The sequence below is a fragment of the Lemur catta genome, chromosome 4 (genome assembly GCF_020740605.2).
Source record: "Lemur catta isolate mLemCat1 chromosome 4, mLemCat1.pri, whole genome shotgun sequence".
Taxonomy (NCBI): Eukaryota; Metazoa; Chordata; class Mammalia; order Primates; family Lemuridae; genus Lemur; species Lemur catta.
The window spans coordinates 231,654-252,700 of NC_059131.1; the positions used below are offsets into that span (position 1 = coordinate 231,654).

Sequence of the window (21,047 nt, forward strand, 5' to 3'; positions counted from 1 at the left end):
GCTCTCGCCAGACCCGTCCAAGGCACCCAAAGCCCGGGCTCAGTCTCAAGCCCTGGGTGGACTTGGCTGACCCTGAGCAGGCTGAGCCCTCGTCACTGGGAAATTTACCTAAAACCAGGAACTTACTCACCACTTTGAGTCCCCTCGACGTTGGCTAAACTAATAGTAATTGCATTGAACAACGTGTCTGCCTTTACTCTCACCTGAGACTTTGACATTCAAAGCGTCTGTCACTTCAGTCGTCAATAGTAGTTACTGCTGTGTCACATTTAGGTGGGTCTAACCTGACATTCAGGCCAGACGAGGGTCAGGCGAGGGCTGGGTGAGGGCTCAGGCCCAGCTCTGGTTTGTGCTGTCCAGGGTTTGAGTCCCAGGCCCGCTTTGGCCTTTTCACTGGTTTGTGTGTCTCAGTTTCCCCACGAGGACGACCAGAATAGCTAGTGCGTGTTAGCGCTGTCCCCGCGGACCACGAGCACGCGCTGCACGATCTGTTTCCGCCAGCCACGTTCAGCGACTCATGACAACGCCCATCACGATGCTGTTCGCGGGGAGTGTCAGGCTTGGCCCGCCCGGGACCGCGGGGTGCCCCGGCCCCGACCCCGACCCCACTCCTCTCCCCTGTCCGCCCCGGCCCCGCCCCTCCCGTCCGCGCCCACCCCCCAGCCCCGCGCCGCGGCTCCGCTCGTCCCCCCGCGGCCACACGGGGGCGCAGCCGGACAGCGGGCGAGGGCGGGGCGGGGCGGGGCGGGAGGACCGGGATGAGGAGAGGACGGAGAGGGGCGGGGAAGGGGGCGCCGGGGAGGCGGGGGTCTGGCGTGTGGCGGGGCAGGTGGGGGATGGGAGGGGAGGGGCGTGGACGGGCAGGTGGAGGATGGGGCGGGAGGCGGGCCCAGGAGGTCGGGCCTCGGGCGAAACATGGGGAGAAGGCCTGAGAGGTCACCGGGAGCGGAGCCTTCAGCCCCGCGGCGTTTCCCTGCCAGGGCTAGGGGTGCCCTGGGCCCCACGGCCCACTCGAAGGGGTGCGGGCTCTCGGGAGCTCCTGCCAAGGCTGCCCCGCCCCGGGCCTTGGGCAGAGGGTCCCAGAGCCTGCCGTGCAGCTGGGGGCGCCGGGCCCACCTGGGAAAGCCCAGGCAGCGCTGGAAAGTGATAGGCGGGGCCTTTCCCTCCTCCGCGTTTAAGGCTTCAGGTGGCCCTGTGACCTGGCGGGCTGTGGAAGGCGGAGGAGGCAGGTGTGGTGGCCCCTGCCGGGCACCAGGTGCTCCTCCCAAGCCCAGGGCGCGCCAGGCCCCACCCCAGCGCCTGGCCGGGTGCAGACAGGTCAGCTGCACTGACCAATCAGACTCAACCGTATTGACCAATCAGGATGCAGCAGCACTGAGCAATCAGAACGCAGCCTCACTGACCAATCAGTAATCACCTGCACTGACCAATCAGGACTCAGCCTCGCTGACCAATCAGGACACAACTGCACTGACCAATCAGGAATCAGCTGCACTGACCAATCAGAATTCAGTCACACTGACCAATCAGGACACAACTGCAGTGACCAATCAGGACTCAGCTGCAATGACCAATCAGAAGTCAGCTGTATTGACCAATCAGGGCTCAGCTGCACTGACCAATCAGAACTCAGCTGCAATGACCAATCAGACTCAACCGTATTGTCCAATCAGGATGCAGCAGCACTGAGCAATCAGAACTCAGTCTTACTGACCAATCAGGACTCACGTGCTCTGCCCAATCAGAACTCGGCCTCACTGACCAATCAGGACACAACTGCATTGACCAATCAGGACTCAACTACACTGACCAATCAGAATTCAGCCACACAGACCAATGAGGACTCAGCTGCACTGACCAATAGTAACTGAGCAGTATTGACCAATCAGAACTCAGCCTCACTGACCAATCGGGACACATCTGAACTGGCCAATCAGGACTCAGCTCCACTGACCAATCAGAATTCAGCCTCATTGACCAATCGGGACTCAGGTGTTTTGACCAATCAGGATGCAGCTGCACTGACCAATCAGAACTCAGCTGTATTAACCAATCAGGACACAACAACACTGACCAATCAGGACTCAGCTGCACTGACCAATCAGAACTCAGTCTCACTGACCAATTGGGACACAACTGAACTGGCCAATCAGGACTCAGCTGCACTGACTAATCAGAATTCAGCCGCACTTACCAATCAGGACTCAGGTGTTTTGACCAATCAGGACACAACAGCACTGACCAATCAGGTCTCAGCTGCTCTGACCAATCAGAATTCAGCCACACTGACCAATCAGGACTCAGGTGTACTGACCAATAAAGACTGAGTCGTATTGACCAATCAGGACTCACCTGACTGACCAATCAGAATTCAGCCTCACTTTCCAGTCAGGACAGAACTGCAGTGTCCAATCAGAACTCAGCGACACGTACCAATCAGAATTCACCCACACGGACCAATCAGGGCACAACTGCACTAACCAATCAGGACACAGCTGTATTGACCTATCAGAACACAGCTGCACTGTCGAATCAGGGCTCAGCTGCATTGACCAATCAGAACTCAGCCGCACTGACCAATCAGGACACAAATGCACTGACCAATCGGGACTCAGCTGCACTGACCAATCACACTCAGGTGTATTGACCAGTCAGAATTTAGTCACACTGACCAATCAGAACTCAGCCACAGTGACCAATCAGGGCACAACTGCACTGACCAATCAGAACTCAGCTGCACTGACCAATCAGACTCAACCGTATTGACCAATCAGGATGCAGCAGCACTGCCCAATCAGAACTAAGCTGTACTGACCAATCAGGACACAACTGCACTGACAAATCAGGGTGCAGCTGCAGTGACCAATCAGACTCATCCGTATTGACCAATCAGGACTCAGTTTCACTGACCAATCAGATCTCACCCTTACTGACCAATCAGGACTCTCCTCCACTGACCAATGAGAACCCAGCCTCACTGACCATTTAGAACTCAGCTGCACTGACCAATGAGGACACAACTGCACTGACCAATGAGGACTCAGCTGCACTGACCAATCAGATGCTTCCGTACTGACCTATCAGGGTCTGCTGCACTGACCAATCAGATCTCAGCCTTACTGACCAATCAGGACTCTCCTGCACTGACCAATCAGATCTCAGCCTCACTGACCAATCAGAACTCAGCTGCGCTGACCAATCAGATTCAGCCACATTGACCAGTGAGACTCAGCCACACTGACCAATCAGTCTCAGCTGCACTGACCAATCAGACTCAGCCGCACTCACCAATCAGGACTCAGCCTCTGTGACCATTCGGAAGTCAGCCTCACTTACCAATCAGAGTCAGCTGCATTGACCAATCAGGACTCAGTTTCACTGACTAATCAGACTCAGCAACACTGACCAATCATGACTCAGCTGCACTGACCAATCAAGAAGTAGCATCAATGACCAATCAAACTCAGCTGCACTGGCCAATCAGGACTCAGCCTCACTGTCCAATCAGACTCAGCTGCATTGACCAATCAGGACTCAGCCACACTAACCAATGACACTCAGCTGTATTGAGCAATTAGAAGTAAGCCACAGTGACCAATCAGACTCATCTGTATTGACCAATCAGGACTCAGGCACACTGACCAATCAGACCAAGCCAGTGAATCCCTCATTTGTATAATGAACCTGACCAGAGCCTGGGCGGGAACTTCTGCTGTGTGACCTGAGCCTTCCCTGTGCTCTCTGGAATGGCCACCTTATCACACACCTTCTGATGTCGAGGGTCAGCTGTCTGCCCTGAGGCCAGCCAATTCCCACAAAGTCCCCGTCTGCCAGGGTCAGAGGCCCCCACGTGTGTCTCGAGGATCTCCTGAGTTTGGCTTTTGTGTCCCTGGTGGATTTTGAGGTGCTTCACAAGGTGCTCACAAGTGCTCACAAGCAGGAGCTTTGATCACTGCCATATTGCCTCAGCCCCCCGACCCCCAGCAGCTGCCCACTTCAAACAAAATGATGGGCCATGTTGGGGAGGCCCAGGAACACAGACAGGGCTGGGACCAGGCAGGTGAGGTGCTGAGCTGGGTGGTTCTGTGCCCAAAACAGGAATCAGGTCGAGAGGCCCCTGTTCTGGCCCCCGGCTGCTTGAACCCCACGTGGCTCCAGTGAGAGGGCCCTGGCACTGCCGCTTGAGGACAGAGCCTGCCCTGGGCCAGGTCCCTGGGAGGGGCCCAGCAGGCCCAAGGCTGCGGGCAGCCAAACTCCAGGGCCAGGGGCCAGGTGTGCTGTGGGCTGGGTGGTGTCTGACGGGGCTGGTCCTGCCTTGGCTCTGCAGAGGGGGAGGGTGTGAACGGTGCTGCCTCTCCAGGGAGAGGCTGAACAGACGTCTAGGAGTTGCTGTGGCCAAGCATGACTGACCGCCCACTGCCAGCAGCCCCAGGCCACCTGGAATGAAACTCCAAACCCCGGAGCCCCCCGGTGGGGGAGGGGATGAAAGCTGAGGGAGGAGTCAGACCATGCAGGAGGGACAGAGAGGGGCCTGCAGGGCCCGGGGGCGGTCAGAAGCCCCTTAGCCCCTGCACAGTCCCGTACCTGTGGATTGGGCACAGGGAGCTGCCCAGGAGCCCTGTGTCCCAGAGACTTCTGCACCCCACAGCCAACCCCACCCCACTGCCAAGTCAGCGTCCTGACACCCTCCTGGCCCAAAGCAGTAGCCCAGGGCCTGTTCAGCCAGAGAGGCTTCCAGGAGGGAGAGCTGCCCCCCCTCCCCACCCCACTGCTCAGAGGACAGAGGGGTAGGACAGGTGTGGACACAGATCCCCCAGCTCCCCTCTCTGGGCTTCCCTGGGAGGCTTGGTCCCACCAGGGCCTGCCCCACACCTGGCTGTGTAGATCCTGCTGGTTCAGGAAGGCCCTGGGACTTTCTACCAGGTTCACATGGTTGGGGAGGACAGTGGGGCTCCGTGACCATCCTTTGGTAAAACTGAGTCAGTTCCATCCAGGGAGCTCCAGGGCAGGTGGCACTCCCAAGATGTTATGTGGTGTCGCTGTGCCGCCCAGGTGGCCACACCTCCTACTTGCCCTCTCCCTCCTCTGCATGTGTGTCCATCTCTGCCTCTTTGTCTCCCCTGCTCTCTGTCTCTGTCTCCCTCGCTCTCTTGTCTCTGTCTCTCTCAGGAGGTGCAAGGGCAGCCGCAGAGTCCAGAACCTGACAGGCAGGGAGTGGGCACGGCCCAGCCAGCTCAGGCGTGAGCAGAGGGCAGGGGAATGGGCACCCTCGAGAGCCGGCCTCCTGCGGGGACCTCTGAGCTCCCAGCTGTGCACAGGATCCCTGGGCAGGGAGCTGAGCAGGGCCACTGGGGACCTGGCCCTCTGGTGAACACCCCTGGCAACTGCTCGTGCCGCTGGTAGAGCTGCTGTGATAGCGCCCCCCAAATTCGCATCCACCAGGAACCTCAGAATAGGAACTTATTTTAAAATAGGGTCTTTGTAGAAGTAATTAAGTTAAGGATCTTGAGATGGGGGCCCCTAAATCCAGTGACAAGTGTCCTTATAACAGACACCCAAGGCAAGGCCCCATGAGGACAGAGCAGAGGAGGAGCTGGTGGCCACAAGCCCAGGGTGCAGGGAGCCACCAGACGCTGGAGACAAAGAAGGGTCCTTCCCTGGATCCTCCAGGGGGCACACGGCCCTGGACGTCTGGCCTGCTGGCGGGAAGACAGGAAGCTCCTGTTGTTTAATCCACACGGTTTTTCAAACACAACTTCTGTGAAGAAGTTCATTCATTGATGGCGAATCGGTCCTTAAAAACTGGAAGGTAAATCCATGGAAGTTGTCCAGGTCTTGTCAATTGACCAAGAGCCCAGAGCAGGGTCAAAGGGCACACTGGTCAGGTGGCCATGGCTGGTGAAGGGCCACTAATTTCCAAACCAGGATCTAATTTTCCTAGCTGAGCAAGACCCTATGCCACTATTTTCAGTGATTTTCTAAGTGCAGACTGAGCTGACTGCCTGCTAGGAAATGACACACCTGCCATCTAAAATCAACTCCATTCGCAGACAGTCAGGAATGGTCTTCATGAGCTGGCTGGCTCCTGGTGTGGCACTGGGGCCCTGTCCGGGAGCGGGGCCAGGCTTTCCGGTGGTGCTGCACAGCAGGCCTGGTGCTCCTCTGGGCAGGGGACTCGCTTAGCTCCCTGGACGGCTACTGCCTGCCTGCCTGTCCTGGAATAATTCTGGTCCCGAAGCCGAGGCCACCTCTAGCTGCGATTCTATAGATAAAATCACTGAATTTATGTCAAGAGCATTTGTACTCATTTTGAAAAATGGACTAGTCACCTTTTGACTCAAATGGTAAAAGGAACACAACCAGGGTGATCTTTTCACTACCTGGTTTACCAGAAGACAAGTGCCCAGGGCTCCATGGGCCACAAAGAAAGCGCAGCCAGCCACAACAGACGTAAAAAGAAACTGAGTCACAGGACCGGCCCGGTGTGACCCCACCCGTGTGCGCTCTCCTGCTCTGTGCCTTGCCTGTGCTCTGGAGGGGACTTCTCAGAACAGCAAGAGTTAGAGTCAGTCTGGGCGGCTGCTGCAGAAGCGACCCCGGAGGGGCTGAGAGGAAGCTGAGGCCCGCCCACTGTGGGGGCCATGCTGGCCCCGGGTTCCCGAGGCGTCAGTGCTGGTCCTTACAGGTGGTATGGCCTGTTGGACGCCAGCACCCCTCACCCCTTCTCCAGTCAGCATCCGATGTCCCCTGCTGCCTTTGTGGGGCTCTGAGTGCGGGACCTGGGGCCGCAGTGCCACCTGCAGACAGGTCTTCACGCTCTCTTGCTGCTCCGTCCCATCTCTGTGGCTGCCTAGTGATGTTAACTGGTGCTCCTGGGCGTCCCGGGTGCCCGGGCATCTGTGGGCTGGATAAACAGGCCAGTGAGGACAACCTTGGCGGGTGACTCGAGTGCTGGAATGTTCCACCTTCCCATCCTGATGCTCCCACGCAGGGACAGGGCATTGCCATGTGACCTGGCAGGGTCTCCTCTCTGCCCCCATAACCTGAGAAGGAGCGGCTGTCCTCGCTTTCTCACCTTAGGTCTGGGCGCAGGTGGCTCCACCGGTCACCCCTGATGTGAGCCTGTTCTCAGCCCCAAGTGCGGTCCCTGGAGACTGAGGGTGCCAGGCGGCTGGGTGCTGGGAGGCCTCTGTGGGCCAGGGAAGCCCTGCGCATCCATATCTCCTTCCCAGGGGCTGGGGGTGGAAGACGCCCACCAGCCGCCCCTGCCGCAGGCCCTGCCTTCCTCAGTTTCCCTTACTGGAAGGCTCCTTGCCCGGACTCCCCTCTCCTGCCTGTCCTGTCCCGTCCACTGCCCACCCCTGGTCTCCAAGCGGGTCCGAGGCCACACCTGGTTCTGGCGAGCAGTGGGGTCGTGGGGTGTGCTCCCTGGCGAGGGCTGTCATTGGGAGTGTGCAGATGTCCTGGAGACATGTGCTCAGGACACCAGCTCCATCCTTTTCCTCTCACTTCCTCGGGAACAGTGAAGGAGACCTGTGGGGCTTCGTCCCTTCCAGCCTCCAGGTTGCCCGAAGGAAGGGCAGGCACACCCAGCATCCTCGTGGGGCTGGGGCCTCACTGGGGTCAGAGACCCCATCCCAGCGACCTTCTGGGCCAGCAAGCAGCCTGAGGCCGGGCCCCTGGGCTGGGCTAGAGCTCAGCAGCCCAGCTGTGCCTGGCCCCTGGGTGGCTTGTGCCCGCAGGGTGCAGGGACAGCGCTGTGGCTCACAGTGGCTTGAGCTTCCATGGCTCCTGCTGGGTGTGCGGGGGAGGCACAGACAGCCAGTGCCGCTCTGTGCCACCCTGGGAAGCTCTCCCTGTCTGGGGCAGCGGCCGTAGCCATGACAAGTGGCCACTCACATGGAGTGTCCCAAGGAGAGGCAGAGGAGTGCCCTGCTGTGACTGGAAACACGGACAACTGCCCCAGGGCCCCTGCGCTCTACTGGACTGTGACAGAAGAGCTGAGAACACCCAGTGTGGGAGCTTGGTGCCGTCTGGGGCATCCACAGCCTCTGCACGGCCTTTGTTCCCCTGGGCCTGTTCACTCGGGCCCTGGGGACCCGGGAAGCACTGGGCTTGGGGACGCAGCACAGGGAGGTGAGTTCTTCAGGGGTGCCGGCCACTTGCTCCCACCAAGGGCAGTAGGGAGCCTCCTTCCCCCGACTCCAGACTGCTGTGGTCTTTCCATTTCACTGTCCCCAGGCCTCACTGTGACCACCAGGGTCTCGAGAGCCCCGAGCAGCCGTGGCCCAAGCGCGGCAGGCAGGCGCCTCGGTGAGCAGAAGGTCCTCCCCTTGCCCCGGGGCCCGGCCTCCCTCTCGGGTGCCGCAGCTGGCTTTGGCCATAGCCGGGGGCTGGTCCCCTCCTGTCCCCATCTCCTGTCTCCCGCTCCCTGTCAGCTTCCAGGGACCAGGCCATCATGGAGCCCAGGGCATGTTCTGGAGAGGCTGTCTGGGGCCCTGGCAGGACTTGCCTCCGTGGAGACCCGGAGGAGCCGGAGCTCCTTCCCTTTCCTCCTTTTCCTTCTGCCCACTGTGGGCTGGGCAGGCTGCCTCTGAGGGTCCAGTCACATCCTGCCAGGCGCAGGGCCTCCACAGGCATGTCCTCCACTTGGCTCTGAGTCCGAGGGCGATGGCTGGAGGGGCACTGTCCCCAGGGCTTGGGCGAACCCACGGTCTGTGCAGAGCCAGGCCTCGTCCGATCCTCGGGACGCCTCCGTCTCCAGGACGCACGAGCCGTCCCTGCCTGCAGCGGTGGCAAGATGCCCAGTGTTGCCTGCCCAGGAGTGGGGTCTGTCTCAGCAGGTGCTCCCTCCATCTGCGGCCACACCTGGTCATGGTGAGCAGCACGGGCTCAAGGTGTGCTCCGAGGTGAGGACACGATGTGGGGTGGCCCAGGAAGGCTCCAGGGACTCCGGGAGGGCTGCAGGCTGCCCCTCCAGGTGGAGGGCACTACCCTGGACAGGGCTTGGGATAGAGCTTGGAAGGATCCCGGCGGCACCACAGCCCCCAAGCCAGCCCTGCGGAGGCTGGAGCATTGCGCGGAGAACCACAGATGGGCGTAGGAGCCGGCAACCCCCGGGGGCCCCCAGCAGTGGCTCAGGAAGACCCACTTTAGGAAGCCCTGCCCACCTGCAGGGCCTGGGGCTGTCACCAGCCAGGAGACACAAGCTCCTGCCAAGCACAGCAGCCACCCGCCCGTTTCTCAATGGTCTGGCAACACAGCTCGTCCAGCACAGCTCCCTGGGCTACGGCGCACGTGAGGTGCTTGACGCTTTGCCCGTAGATGGGAGAGGTTGGTGAGAGGGGCCCAGGCCAGGGCACCCACACACAGGGTGCTGGTTGCTGCCAGGCAGAGACACGCAGGGCGAGCTGAGAACCTGAGTTATGAAGATTTAGGGGTAAAGGTCATGATGCCAAGGTCACAGAGTGTCTTCATCCGCAGGGATGGGTTATCCCCATGGGACAACCTGGTCCTACTGACAGGTCCCTGGTCCTGGTGACAAGACTTTGTCCTAGTGACAGGAACCTGGTCCTAGGGACAGGAACAAGGCCCTAGGGACAGAAACGTTGTCCTACTGACAAGGACCTGGTCCTAGTGACAGGGACATGATCCTAGTGACAGAGACCTGGTCCTAGTGACAGGTCCCTGGTCCTAGTGACAAGACTTTGTCCTAGTGACAGGAACTCGGACCTAATGACAGGAACCTGGTCCTAGTGACAGGTCCCTCATCCTAGTGAAAGGCTCCTGGTCATAGTGACAGACCCTGGTGCTGGTGACAGGAACCTGGTCCTGGTGACAGGCCCCTGGTCCTAGGGACAGGGACATGGTCCTAGTGACAGGGACCTGGTCCTAGGGACAGGGACATGATCCTAGTGACAGAGACCTGGTCCTAGTGACAAGACTTTGTCCTAGTGACAGGAACTCAGATCTAATGACAGGAACCTGGTCCTAGTGATAGGCCCTTGGTCATAGTTACAGGTCCATGGTCCTAGTGAAAGGCCCCTGGTCATAGTGACAGGCCCTTCATGCTGGTGACAGGAATGTGGTCCTAGGGACAGGGACGTGGTCCTAGTGACAGGCCCCTGGTCCTAGTGACAGGCCCCTGGTCCTAGTGACAGGACCTGACCCTGCTCACAGGCTCCTTGCCCAGGTTGCTGTCACCTCACTGGCACCCCAATTTCTAGTCCTTCTGTTGGTGTCTCTGCTCTGATGCTGCTGTGGCAGCTGTCCCTCTGCCTGTGATGTCCTGGATCACATTTCTACAGGTTTTGTTTCAGGCAGGCAAGTGGCCAGGAAGTTCCAGGGAGATTCATTTTGGGAAGTGGGTTCCATGGGGCCTCTTCTGAGCAGGGAAGGCCCATGAGCTGGTGGGCAAGGCCGGTTCAGGTGTCTGAGCCCAGTGGGGATGAGGGCAGCAGTGTCCGGGCCTGTGGCACTGCAGGAGGGCACTTGCTCCCCCCCCCCCCCCCCACACAGCTGCCTCTCTGGGCATGAAGCTGCCCCAGCCTCCACTCTGAGGTCTGTAATTGCAGCTTCTGCCCTGGTCTTGCCTTTCCAGCCCCTCCTTTGAAATGCAAATCTGGTAACATAGTCTGTCAGGCACTCAGGGGACAGATCTGGCAGCTTCCTGCTCTCACCTTCAGGACAGCCTGGGCCCACAGACCCTGCAAGACTCCACCAGCCCCACTTGGGCTTCCTGGGCTCTGGGGTGGGCTGCTGGTCAGAGCAGGGGACTCAAGGCCAGGGGATGGGGCAGAGGCACATCCCTCTTGCAGGAGACCCCCAGAGGTACAGGCCATCAGAAGAGAGGTTCAGGATGCCCAGCTATGGGTGCAGGAGCTCACCTGGGAATGCAGGGTGCTCACCTGGGGGTGTAGGGCACTCACCTGAGATGCAGGGTACCCACCTAGGGTTGCAGGGTACTCACCTGGGAGTGCAGGGTGTTCACCTGGGGGTGTAGGGTACTCACCTGAGATGCAGGGTACCCACCTAGGGTTGCAGGGTGCTCACCTGAGGGTGTAGGGCACTCACCTGGGATGCAGGGCACTCACCTGAGGGTGTAGGGCACTCACCTGAGGGTGTAGGGCACTCACCTGGGATGCAGGGTACCCACTAGGGTTGCAGGGTGCTCATCTGGGGGTGCAGGGCACTCACCTAGGGGTACTGGAGCGCACCTTGATGCAGGGAATTCACCTGGGAGCGCAGGGTGCCCCCCTGGGATGTCTTCCCTTTATTGCTGCACTCTAGGGGTCAGCAGTTTGTCTTCCAGAGCTCCTTTTACTATTTATATTCCCTAATGGTGGAAGATTAGAGCAGTACAGGTGTGAAGGGGCATGAAGTTCTGCTGCCCAGGGTTCATATCCAGTCCCCGCAGAAACTAGAGGGGGGCAGGAAGGCGGAGGGAGCAGACCTGTGCCGGGAAGGGCGAGACAACGGGCAGTGCAGCACTGGGGAGGGCAGAGCAGGGCCTGGGCCATGCTCGGCGGGAAAGGCTACAGGCCTCCAGGCTCACTGTTGGTCTGGACGCCTCCACAGTCCGATAAATCTCTGCTTGCACCTTCAATTTCTTTTTAAATTAAATTTAGTCTTATTACTGTCATAATGGAAATAGCACATGGATTTAATGAGGCAATTCAAACAACAGAGAAGAGCACACAGGGTCGCGCCCTTGTCCTCAGCCCCGCCTGTGCCCGCCGGCACCCCAGCTGCAGAGTACGGACCGGACCCCCTTCCTCGACAGCTGCCGCCCGCTGTCTCCTCCTGCCCTCCCCGGGCGGAAGGCGCGTGTGGTTCCGCGGAACAAGCAGCAGCCTCGCTCAGCCTCCCGCAGCGGCACGCAGGGCCTAACTCATTCTGTTAGTTTTATTTTAAAGAGCCTTTTTAATATTTTGTTAGGCTAATACATGTTCAGGGCAAACCACAACAACAAAAACCTAGAACAGAGCTCGGGCGCGTGTGTGAGCCACCTGCTGCCGTGCTGTGTCATGGCGTCTTTTCCGCGGCCCCTCCGCGCCGCCCCCCCCTCCACCTGTCCTTCATCCCAGGGGCCGCTCGGCTGCAGGGAAGGCCGCTGGCGCGGGCAGGACTCTCCCAAGAACCGGCTCTCAGCCGCCGGGCCCTGCGCTGCGCCGCGCTCCAGGATCGCGTGCGCAGCAGCCAACGTCTGGCTTCACCCTGGCTCCTGGCTCGGCCGGTGGAGCCAGTCCCGGCCGGCTGACGCCAGGGTGGAGTTGAAAGGGGCTCTGCTTTTCCACGCTCCGGAGCCTCCTCGGCTGCCCCGACATCAACGCTTATTTTTCCCGGACTTTCCTCCCAGGCCGCCTTCTGGTCTGGCCGCCCCGCTGTCCCTCTCCAGGTGGCCGCGTGGCTCCTGCGTCCACTCCCTCCTCTGTGTCGCTCACGGCCTCGCCTTCCCGGAACGCCGGTGCTCGCCCGGCCTCCGGCCTCTGCGGGCGGCCGCTCCCCACACCCGAGGGCAGCGGCTGCGCGTGGGGAAGTTCCCGGCGGGAGCATTTTTTGCTCAGGAAGTTTACAGCGCGGGCCTATTGTCCTCAGCGCCCGGGCACGCGACCCAGTGTCCGCAGACCACAGCCGGTGAACCGGCACCAGGCGCCCGCCTGGCAGGAGGGCTGCGGCCCACGATGCGCCGGAACGTTCTCGCGCGCCCGCCCAGACCAGGCTGTTCCCACCGCCTCCACCGCGCGCGGCCCCCCTACCTGCTGCGATCGCTCCTCCCGGCACCGCTTCCCGCCTGGAATCGCATCGCTTACCTGTGTGTTCGCACCTGTGCTCCCGCCAGAAGGCCGTCCTCATGAGGGCAGGACTTCCGCTCGGTCCTCAGTCTCGCTTTGCCCCGAAGGCCGGTCTCCGGGCAGGCTCAGGCATCCTGCGTGCGCGCCCAGGGCCGGCTCGCGAGGCTGCTGAGTCCCTGGCCCCTCCTCCGTCCCCTCCCGGGTTCCGCTGCGCTGTCCCGGCGTCAGTGCGCAATGGGTTCCGACCTCCACCACGGCACGCGGAGGACGTCTGGGAAACAGAGGAATGCTCGGGAGAAATGGCGCCATCCCAGCAGCAGGGACGGCGCATCTCAAATCCCTCACGGACATTTTCTTCCTTCCCATTTTCTCCTGATAGGGTGTTTCTTAGACCATAGAACTCACACCAAACCTCATAAAAGGTTTCTTTCTCTTTGACCAAGTGTAACACACCCACAAGAAGTTCATGTGTTCTCACCGAACCCACTATTGCTTCCAGTAATTTCTTAACAGCTTTTCCTTCTTAGGTGTCTGCATGCTGCAGAGGTGCCCGTGGCAAACCCACGGCCGGCCCTGTGGGAAGCTCCTATTTCAGACAAAGAAATGGTGTCGGCGCAACACCCCGCGGCCTTTCCTCGCCCCTCCGGAACCAGGGGGGCCTCAGGCTTCACATTTCAGGCCAATTCCCTTGAGGCTTCTGATTTAAATTTCTGCTCTTCCCTCCGGCCTCCCCGCTCCTGCCCCAGCCCCGAGCCCTCTGTGGGGTCCTGGTGCCACCAGGAACAGCCTCCTTGGGGCCACTGCACTTTCTGTGCAGCCACCCGAGAGCCTCAGCCCAGTGAGCTTTGTCTGGGTTTTTCTGGCTGTTTTGGGACATTTGTAGGAGCTTGAGTTCAGCTGGAGCCGCACTCAGGAACCACCCGCCATACCTTGGCCATAACTGGAATTGAGAGCCCCAGATTTGAAGGGGATTCGTGAACTTCAGAGTCATGACATCAGCCTGCTGCTCTTGGCACTGATCCTCCAGCCAAGGCTGTGTTTGTCTGGATTCTGAGGGTCTCTGCTGCCGCTGGGCCTCTGGGCTTTGGCTCCCCGGGCAGGTAGCTGTAACCTCTCTAGGTGACCCACAGGCTGGGTCACTCCCTGGGGTCCCACCCTGGCACAGAGCTGGCACTGGGGGGGGAGTGGCCTCAGCAACCCACTGCCTGTCCCACCTGGCCCCGTGTCAGTGTTTGTGGTGGAGGCACGCGCCATGGCTGAGGACCCAGAGTGCCTGGCGTGGCCCTGCACCTCCTCAGCCTCCACCTCAGGGGGCCTGGCCTCCTGCCCTGGGGCCGGGCACCTTGAAAGTCCACGAGCATGGCTGCGCTCCCCACCTGGAGCCCCCACAACCTCCCTGGCCCTGAGGGGCCATTGCACGCTGGTTGGGCTCTGGGCTTTGGGGCAGGTCCTCCTTGGACATCCTGAGGGTCACCGCTCACCCTCCCCCAGGCAAGACTCAGTCCTGTGGCCAGAAGGCTCAGCACTGAGGCTGCTCTGGGTCCTTCCCAGGGTTGGCAGCCCCAGAGCTGCAGGGGGGAGTGGCCCAGGGAGGGAGCCATGCAGCTGTGGCTGGGGGTGTCAGGCAGGGTCTGCTGTGCCAGGTCAGACCCTGAGCCTCCCTGGCCTGGAGCCCCCCAGGGTGCCCAGCTTGGCTCCCACCTGGGCTCTGCTCTTGCTGATGGTTTTAACTGATTGGGGGGGTGGGGTCCTTGACCCACCAGCTTGGCAGCGGGCAGGGTCCGGGTGCCAGGAGGGCTGCAGTGCCTCCCAGCCTCTCTTGGCCCTGCTGTCTCCTCCCCTGGAAACACACTCACTTGCAGAGCAGGTGGCTCTGAGGGGCTCCGATGAGGGCCTGCCCATCTCTGGACTCTGGGCGTATCCTGAGCCTGCCGTGGCACATGCAGTGCGTGTCCTGTCCTGTCCCTGGGCCAGCCGGGGATGCTGGGCCCTGTGAGAAGAAGAATGATGCCTTTCTGCTCTCCTTCCTCCCACAGCAACGTGGCCGACAGCAAGGCCAAACCCGCCAAAGCAGCCAACAGGACACCCCCTAAGTCCCCGGGGGACCCTGCCAAAGACAAGGCAGCCAAGCGGCTGTCACTGGAGTCCAAAGGTGCCAGTGAGGGGGCGGCTGCCACGGCCCCCCATGCTCAGTGCCCTGCAGGAGGCCTTCTGGTGCTTTGCAGTGCATGGGGACACGCGGGCCACAGGGAAGGAGATGCACAGTAAGAACTGGTCAAAGCTGTGCAAGGACTGCCAGGTGATCGACAGGAAGAATGTGACTGTCACCGACGTGGACATCTTCTTCAGCAAGATCAAGTAAGTGCCACGTGGGCTTTGTCCTGGCCAGGCAGCTTCCCTTCCAGGGCCCAGGGTCCACGCTCAGGGAGGGATGGTCGTGCAGACTTCCCAAGAGGTCCGCAGTTCCAAATCTGGGGGGTGGATTCTGTGCTTTAACAGGCAGTGAGGACACGGGACGTGGTTGTGCTTGGAGACACCTGCTCTTCTCGGAACACAGGGCCCAGGGATTGCACCAGACCTCGCCATGTCTGGGGCAGGTTTGGGGGAGAATGTAGTTCCTAGAGCATCTCTGGACTCCTTGATGCCACATCCTGAGTCTCAGTCCCCACCTTTGCCACCTCCTGGGCCTGTGATGGGTGTCTGGCCTTGGAGCAGATTGGGGTGAACACTGCTCTCCCTGTCAGAAGCTGTCACTGCACATCATGAGCCTCCCGTGAGCGAGGACAGTGCTGGCACGTGGCTGGGGGCAGGTGGCTCCAGTGGCCAGAGGGGGCTGAGTCTGCGGGCAGGTGTCTGTGGCCCCAGGCTGTGGAGGCCCGTCCCTCCGTGTGGCCAGGAGCTCACCCGGCCCCTCTGCCTCCAGCCCCTCTGCACTTCTCTCCACTTCTGACTTGGGGAATTTTCACATACATAGAAAAGTTGAAAAATAGAACAAAAAGCACCAAAGAGGTGGCAGCAAACCACCACCTGTAGACTCAGCACTTGTGACATTGTGCCACTTGCTCCATCTGTGTGCACACGTGTGCATGTTCCTGTGCCGTGCATGTGTGTGCACATGTGTTCCTGAACTGTGTGCATGTGTGGTCCTTGCTGTGTGTGCACACCTGTTCCTGTGATGTGTGCTCATGTGTGCATGTTCTGTGTCATGCACTTGCACATATTTCCTCTTGGACATTGGGACATGCGTTGAGGTACCCTCAGACCCCACTTCACATCCTGCCGTGCATCCTTGAAGCTCAAGGACATTGTCCCGCCCACCACGACCCTGTGATCGCCCTGTCCCTGTCAGCCATTGTGGAAACAGCTGTGTTTCAGCTTACTTCTGGCTGTGTCCACTTGTGGTCAGTGCTTTCTGTTTAGTTGTCTGTCACCATAACCTCATCGTCTCTTTCCTCTCCAGTCCCCCACCTTTCCTGTGCTGCATGTGCATGTGTGTGCAGATGTGAGCATGTTCCCGTGCCTTGGCTTTTCCAGGGGGCTGGGCCATTGGCCAGATGTCCCCATCCTCTGGCTCTGCTTTCTGTCACCACTGTGCCCTCTGGGAATGTGGTAGGGTGTTCTGGGTGTGGTGAGGTCTCCTGGCTCCCTGTGTCATGGGCTAGTGCCTATCCTGGACACTGACCTGAGTGGCAGCTGTCACTGCTGTCACCACAGAGCTGTGGGCCAGCTGGCTCCTGGGGAGACCCCAGCCTCCTGGGGATAGCACTTGTTCCCTCAGAGCCAGGGGCACAGGCGGCTGGGCGGAGGAGGGTGGAGGCCCCCAGGAGCCTCCCCAGAAAGGGCCCAGTGACAGGGGTGCCGACAGGCACAGGAAGAGGTGGGGCCTCGGCCTTTCTGCCCTGCAGGCAGAGGTGGGGCTGGCCAGAACCCGGCACAGATGGCCCTCACCAAAGTGGCAGGACTTGGGCACTGGCAGGTTCTCTGCTCCAGCTTGAGCCAGGCCCTTCTTGTGGCCCCGGGTTGGAGGGGCAGGACAGGGGGTCGTGGCCCCAGGGAAAGGGGTTCCATGAGATTAACGTTGCCCAGGACCCTGATGGCCTGTGTCAGGGACCCGGCTGTCCCTGCCCACCCCACCACAGGTCCCTAAATTCCACAAGTGATGTCAGACAACTATCCACATGCACAGGAATGAAAATGTACCCTGACATCATACCACACAGAAAAATTGAACTCAAAATGGTCCACAGGCCTAAATGTAAGAGGTGAAAACATAAACCCTAGAAGAAGACATGGAGAAAAACCTTCATAACATTGGGTGTAAGAATGGTTTCTTAGAACTGACACCATAAGCATAGCCAGTAAAGAAAATTTCCTCAAAAATAAAAACTTTTGGAAATCGAAAGACACCACCAAGAAAGTAAGATGACAACCCAAAGAGGCACATTATATATCCAATGAGGGTCTGCTATCCAGAATATATAAGTAGCTTTTAAGACTGAATAGGAAAAAGACAAATAACCAAATAACCACATGGATAAAGAGCTTAAAATACACACTACACACACACACACACACACACACACACACACACACACACACACAGAGAGAGAGAGAGAGAGAGAGAGAGAGAGAGAGAGAGAGAAAGAAGCAATTGGCCAACAAGCACATAAGAAGATACTACACGTTATTAGTTATTATGGAAATTCAAATTCCAACCACAATGACATACCCACTCACACATGCTAGAAAGGCTATTGTTAAAAAACATTAAAGATATGTGTTGGCAAGGATGCAGAAAAACTGGATACCCTTACACACTCTTTGTAGAAATACGAAATGGTACAGGCTGTGTGTAAAATAGTTGAATGTTCCCTCAAAAATTTACATGTAGCATTACCATAGCTCAACAATTCCATTCAAAGGTATATACTCCAAAGATTAGAAAACAAGTGTTCAAATAAGAACTTGTACATGAACATTTATAGCAGCCCTGTTTACAATAGCCAAAAGGTGCAAACAACCCAAATGTCCATCAACAGATGGATGGATAAGCAAAATTAGGTATATCATAACCTGATATATTATTCAGCATAAAAAGGGAAGAGAAAAGTAAAATGGAGCCGCTATTATGGAACACAATATGGCAGTACCTCAAAAATTAAGCATGGAATTCACTGACAACGCAGTGATTCCACTCCTGGGTATATACTGAAAAGAACCGAAAACAGGGACTTGAACACCCACGTCCATGGCAGCATTATTCACTGTGCCAAAAGGTGGAAGCAACACAAGTGTCCACTGACAGATGAGCAGATAAATAAAATGTGGTCCATCCACACAATGAAATATAATTCAGCCTTAAAAATGAGGAAATTCTGACATACGTAACAACATCATGCTAAGTGAAACAACCCAGGCACACAACGACAAATAGAGTATGCTTCCAGGGACTGAGGGAAGAGAAAATATGAAGTGGGTGTTTAACGAGTATAGGGTTCCACTTGGGGCAGATGAAAGAAATTCTGGAGGTGGATGGTGGTGATGGTTACACAACAGTGTGCATGTGGTTCATGCCACTGGAGTGTGCACTTAAGAATGGTGAATGCTGTATGTCTTTAATCATACAGAAAAAAGGAATGAAGTACTGATGTATATCACAACATGGATGAACCTCGAAAATGTCCTAAGTGAAAGAAATCAGACACAAAAGGCCACATATTATATGAGCCCATTAGTATGAAATGTCCAGAGCAGGCAAATCCACGGCGATGAAAAATAGATTAGTGCTTCCCAGGGGCTTGGGGGACAGGGAAAGGAAACTGACTTTTTAATGGGTGCTGAGTTTCCTTTGGAAGTAAAAAAAAAAAAAAATCTGGAGTTATTAATAAATTGATGGTAGCACAACACGGCCAATATATGACACTCCATTGAATTATATATTCACAAGTGGTAAAAATGGTGAAATTTTAAAAGGTGCTTTCAAATATTTATATATATTGTCATAATATGGACTAGGACTTTATCACTTAACTATATCGATTGGTGATGTAAACATAAGTGTGCAAACCTGAGATACCTTGCAACCGGTGTGCACACACACGTGCACACACACAGCTAGAGAATTACAGTAAGGTAATATGTGGCTCAGTAAATTCTTATGAAATTTCCATGATCAATTGGGCCATTTGCCTTTCATTTGGCAGTGAGATTTAATTTTTCTTTACTGATTATCCCAAATATGAACTCTGTTTAGCTATATTTCCTTGATTTATATATAAATTGAAGGTGATTCTTACACATGATATATCAAATAATATATATATTTTTGGGGGGCCGGGGGCAGTGGCTCACGCCTGTAATCCTAGCATTCTGGGAGGCCGGAGCAGGTGGATCGTTTGAGCTCAGGAGTTCGAGACCAGCCTGAGCAAGAGCGAGACCCCATCTCTACTAAAAATAGAAACAGACTAGCTGGACAACTAAAAATATATAGAAAAAATGAGCCAGGCATGGTGGCACATGCCTGTAGTCCCAGACACTTGGGAGGCTGAGGCAGAAGGACAGCTTAAGCCCAGGAGTTTGAGGTTGCTGTGAGCTAGGCTGATGCCATGGCACTCTAGCCTGGGCAACAGAGCAAGACTCTGTCTTAAAAAAAAAAAAAGAAAAAGAAAAAGAAAGAAAGAAAGAAAGGCCGGGCGCGGTGGCTCACGCCTGTAATCCTAGCTCTGGGAGGCCGAGGCGGGTGGATCGCTCGAGGTCAGGAGTTCGAGACCAGCCTGAGCAAGAGTGAGACCCCCGTCTCTACTAAAAATAGAAAGAAATTATCTGGCCAACTAAAAATATATATACAAAAAAAAAAAAATTAGCCGGGCATGGTGGCTCATGCCTGTAGTCCCACCTACTCGGGAGGCTGAGGCAGTAGGATCGCTTAAGCCCAGGAGTCTGAGGTTGCTGTGAGCTAGGCTGATGCCACGGCACTCACTCTAGCCCGGGCAAGAAAGTGAGACCCTGTCTCAAAAAAAAAAAAAAAAAAGAAAGAAAGAAAGAAATTTTTTTGTCTTTTGAAAAATCACATCACCCACTTTTTCTACTGTTAGATATTACAAACTGCTGTGACTTTAAGGGTCTAGCTGGGCAAAGCCTTAGAAAATTTGTTAAGGGTGTTTACTGTATGGACAAGTTGATGGAACTCGAATAAAAGCCCTGAGTCACCAAAAGCCTGCTGTGCACCTAAAAATGAAAGCAGAGTAGACTGCAGGCAGCTGGGGTAGACTGCATGGGAGAGGGTAGCAGGCAGGACCGCCCAGGGTCTGCAGGCCATGGCAGTCCTGTGCTGCTCAGGAGGAAGCGCTGCGCACACCCCCCCCCCGGAGTCATCTCTGCTCTTTAGATCTGCCAAGGCTGGGAAACTGAGCGATAATCTCAGGAACAGTTCCAGAAAAAGAAAACTGGAACCGAAGGGAAGGACACATTGTTCTCCCACTTGGGGAAGGCGGTGAAGTGGGCCTGGTGGATTGGACTGTCAGGGAGAAAGGTGTATTTCCTGATTCGGGGTTAACGGTGATGACCTGGGAGCGTGTGGCTGCTGCAAAACACACAGTAAAACACACGGGAGTACTTACCGTGCAGTCGCAGACCTCACACAGCAATGACGCTGGAGACTCTGAAGGCAGGACACAGAGGACTTTGCGCTGCGATGCCACGTTCCCTGGAAGGAGGAAATTACTGTAGGGAAACTCCGTTTATGAACAACCACCTGCACACCCTGCCAGTGAAACAGAGATGACAACGAACTCCCTCACAGAGGCTGAGCCAGACCCACGTCCCACTCAGAGTCTGATACCCCATTAGGGTAGAGAGGCCACCGCGTGGACGTCACACCCGTGGCCACCACGTCCTGGGCGTGGGGGACCCCAGTGTGGTGGAAACTGTGGTTCCCCATTTCCAAATGTCCACACGGAGCCCCTCCCGGGTCTCAGGACAGGCTGCCCCTCGGCAGGTGGCTGCGGACAGCAAGGCAGTCTCCCCGAGGCTGGGACCGGAAGGTCGCACTCACCCTCGGGGCCTCAGGGCTGCGGGTAAGAAGGTCTCAATCACTGGCCGCGCCTCCGCAGCCCCACGGGCGGTGACGCGGCGCAGCCCTGCCGCGGGGTGAGCGGCGGCCCCTCGCGCAGGGCGCTGGTCGGGGGCCAGGACGCGCGCTCTGCCCCCTGCTGGCCGGCGCGGGCGCTGCACCCTCGGGGCTCACCTCGCGGC

The 21,047-nt window shown here is 57.4% G+C and overlaps 2 protein-coding genes across 4 annotated transcripts; both read right to left on the reverse strand.

Annotated features, from left to right (window-relative positions):
* Nucleotides 1-6,263: 6,263 nt before the first annotated feature.
* Nucleotides 6,264-10,720, reverse strand: LOC123636551. 3 transcript variants are annotated; one of them, XM_045548945.1, is made up of 3 exons: nt 10,680-10,720; nt 8,513-9,418; nt 6,264-6,904 (listed from the first exon to the last, which is right to left on the reverse strand). In XM_045548945.1, exons 2-3 carry the CDS (start codon nt 8,874-8,876, stop codon nt 6,567-6,569), a joined length of 702 nt encoding a protein of 233 aa, XP_045404901.1. In that variant the 5' UTR covers nt 8,877-9,418; nt 10,680-10,720; the 3' UTR covers nt 6,264-6,566. The 3 variants fall into 3 exon arrangements, with proteins under 3 accessions (XP_045404901.1, XP_045404902.1, XP_045404900.1); XM_045548946.1 differs by lacking the exon at nt 10,680-10,720 and having other exon boundaries at nt 8,513-8,784; nt 8,869-9,682; XM_045548944.1 differs by lacking the exon at nt 10,680-10,720 and having other exon boundaries at nt 8,513-9,682.
* A 1,240-nt stretch (nt 10,721-11,960) lies between these two features.
* Nucleotides 11,961-20,449, reverse strand: LOC123636550 (5E5 antigen-like). Its single transcript, XM_045548943.1, has 2 exons — nt 20,414-20,449; nt 11,961-13,065 (listed from the first exon to the last, which is right to left on the reverse strand). The coding sequence occupies exon 2, from the start codon at nt 12,853-12,855 to the stop codon at nt 12,025-12,027; it is 831 nt and encodes a 276-aa protein (XP_045404899.1). The 5' UTR covers nt 12,856-13,065; nt 20,414-20,449; the 3' UTR covers nt 11,961-12,024.
* Between the last annotated feature and the right edge of the window lie 598 nt (nt 20,450-21,047).

Excerpts from the sequence above, each read along its gene's own strand:
- LOC123636551 (XM_045548945.1), bottom strand. The coding sequence starts at position 8,876 with ATGACCAGGTGTGGCCGCAGATGGAGGGAGCACCTGCTGAGACAGACC. Across the intron at positions 6,905-8,512 it reads TCCTCCGGGTCTCCACGGAG|CCCACAGATGCCCGGGCACC; the intron begins GCAAGTCCTGCC and ends CTGTTTATCCAG.
- LOC123636550 (XM_045548943.1), bottom strand. The coding sequence starts at position 12,855 with ATGAGGACGGCCTTCTGGCGGGAGCACAGGTGCGAACACACAGGTAAG.